The following is a 1943-nucleotide window of genomic DNA, read 5'->3' as shown; positions in this document are numbered from 1 at the left end:
TGTAATCTGAAAACTGCTGCCCTGGTTAAAAAAAACAATGCAACTCATCTCTGATCTGAGCTGGTATTCTGTCTTCAATGGAGTGCAATAGAAATTTCTAAGTGACTCCATACATTTGACTTTAATTTTAAATAAATTAAATCACTGCAGTATTTTACACGTACCTCTCTTTTCTGTTGTGACCACTAAAGCCTCGGCGGCCTCACCCCAGCCCTTTCGTGTCTGAGCAGTGAGGCGGAATACATAAACCATTTCTGGTTTCAGTCCAGACGCTGTGTACTGTCGCGCGCTGGGGCTCAGCACGTCTACGGTGGCGGCGTTGCTATTTGAAGAGTTTCTTCTGTATGTGATCTGATAGGCTAAGAGTACAAACTCATATCAATACAAAGTAATGCTGGAAAAAATTCAGCTGCACTACAAAATCAAACAATATTATTTTTGAGGGACATTTCTTTTTATCTCATGATAATAACTGAGGTCATAGATGAAAGTCTGTATACTGCAAACTCACCCAGGATGATGCCATTGGGCTGTGCAGGAGGTTGCCAGATGAGCCTGACTGACGTGGTTCTGACTTCTGGGAAGAGGATGCCGACTGGAGGACCAGGTACTATCACACAAAAAAATCAAACAAAAAGACAAATCAGACGAGAGTAATCCATGTGACATAAATCCACAGATAAAAAAATGAACCAAGGAAATATATCCATCTTAAAACAAGCTTCAAAAGAATGATATCATCATATGTATAACATGTTTCTTAAGCCAGAACATTACAATAATTTGTAGAAGAAGTACTTCATACAAGAACATGATAGATAAATTGATCAACTTTAAAGTTTTTTTTAGATAATTTTTCAATCTCAAAGGGTTAGTTGGGTTTGTTTACCGTCGTCCAGGGTCCTCTCTAAAATGGACGGCGAGCTGCTCCTTCCGTCTCCTATACGTGTGAAGGCGAGGACCTGGATCTCATACAGGACGTACTTGCCCAGACCAGTCAGTTGGACACTATGGGTGGTGTTGCCCTCCACTGCCCAGAAGCTAGGAGCGGTGTCTGAGTCCTTCTCCTTATACACAACCTGAAATACACATACACAGGATGTTATACACTTAGATGAATTTAAGGCAATAAAAAATTAAGAAATAGAGAAACATTAGGGATGTAAAATCCTGAGGATTCTAATCTTAAATAGAGATAATTTTCAGGTGAATGGTGTAAGGGGCCTGACCTTGTATCCCAAGATCAGTCCATTGCAGTCAGCTTCTGGGACTTCCCCCCACCGCACAAGGACGCTGCTGGAGGTGGTGGCAAAAGCTGACACGTTGGTGGGTCCGCTGGAGGGTACTACAGTAAAAGGTAAAGCAAAGAGCTTAGCACACTTCAAGCACACCTTCATGCATGTGTTTGGCATGTTTTTGCATATATTTTTCCTTCCTCACCAGACTCCCTGGTCCTGCCGTGAACTGGCTGGCTCCAGGGCCCAGAGCCAATACCATTGATGGCCTGAACTCTGACCTCATACTCTGTCCACTCCTCTAAGTCTTCAATAGTGAACTCCCTCTCCTGCCGGTCCATGATGACATGGGAGAGAACTCCCCCTTTAGAGCCAGCTTTAGAGTATTGGACCCGGTAGCCAACGAGATCTGGATTCCCATTGTACTCCCACTCTGGAAGAGGCTAAGAGAATTTTCGTTTTGTTTTTCCCCCAGTTCAAGCAAGATCAATATAAATGACATCATAACAGAGTGCATAATGAAGTAATAGGCCATGAGAGGCCATACATCAATGTGATTTTACAACAGCTAAGAGGTGGTGTCAGGAATGATGAGAAGCAATGTGGGAAGAAAAGCTAAACCCTCTCAACACTAAGTTCTGCAAGTATTGGTTTTATTAAATGTAAAAAATACTCCATTGTCTTCAAATAATAGCCCATTCACTAAAT

The 1943-nt window shown here is 42.2% G+C and overlaps 1 protein-coding gene across 2 annotated transcripts in view; it reads right to left on the bottom strand.

The window, feature by feature from the left end:
* The window catches only part of sdk2a (sidekick cell adhesion molecule 2a), an 87158-nt gene that overhangs the window by 14611 nt on the left and 70604 nt on the right, over positions 1-1943 (bottom strand). For both annotated transcript variants that reach the window (XM_032537158.1, XM_032537159.1), the window contains exons 25-29: positions 1441-1678; positions 1230-1345; positions 890-1079; positions 512-610; positions 165-359 (exon numbers count right to left, since the gene is read on the bottom strand). In XM_032537158.1, the coding sequence (XP_032393049.1) occupies positions 165-359; positions 512-610; positions 890-1079; positions 1230-1345; positions 1441-1678 (838 nt within the window). The remainder of the gene's footprint in view (positions 1-164; positions 360-511; positions 611-889; positions 1080-1229; positions 1346-1440; positions 1679-1943) is intronic.

Source organism: Etheostoma spectabile, chromosome 15, assembly GCF_008692095.1.
Source record: "Etheostoma spectabile isolate EspeVRDwgs_2016 chromosome 15, UIUC_Espe_1.0, whole genome shotgun sequence".
Taxonomy (NCBI): Eukaryota; Metazoa; Chordata; class Actinopteri; order Perciformes; family Percidae; genus Etheostoma; species Etheostoma spectabile.
The sequence above is the reverse complement of the archived record's forward strand: the minus strand, read 5'-3'. Positions and strand labels throughout refer to the sequence as shown.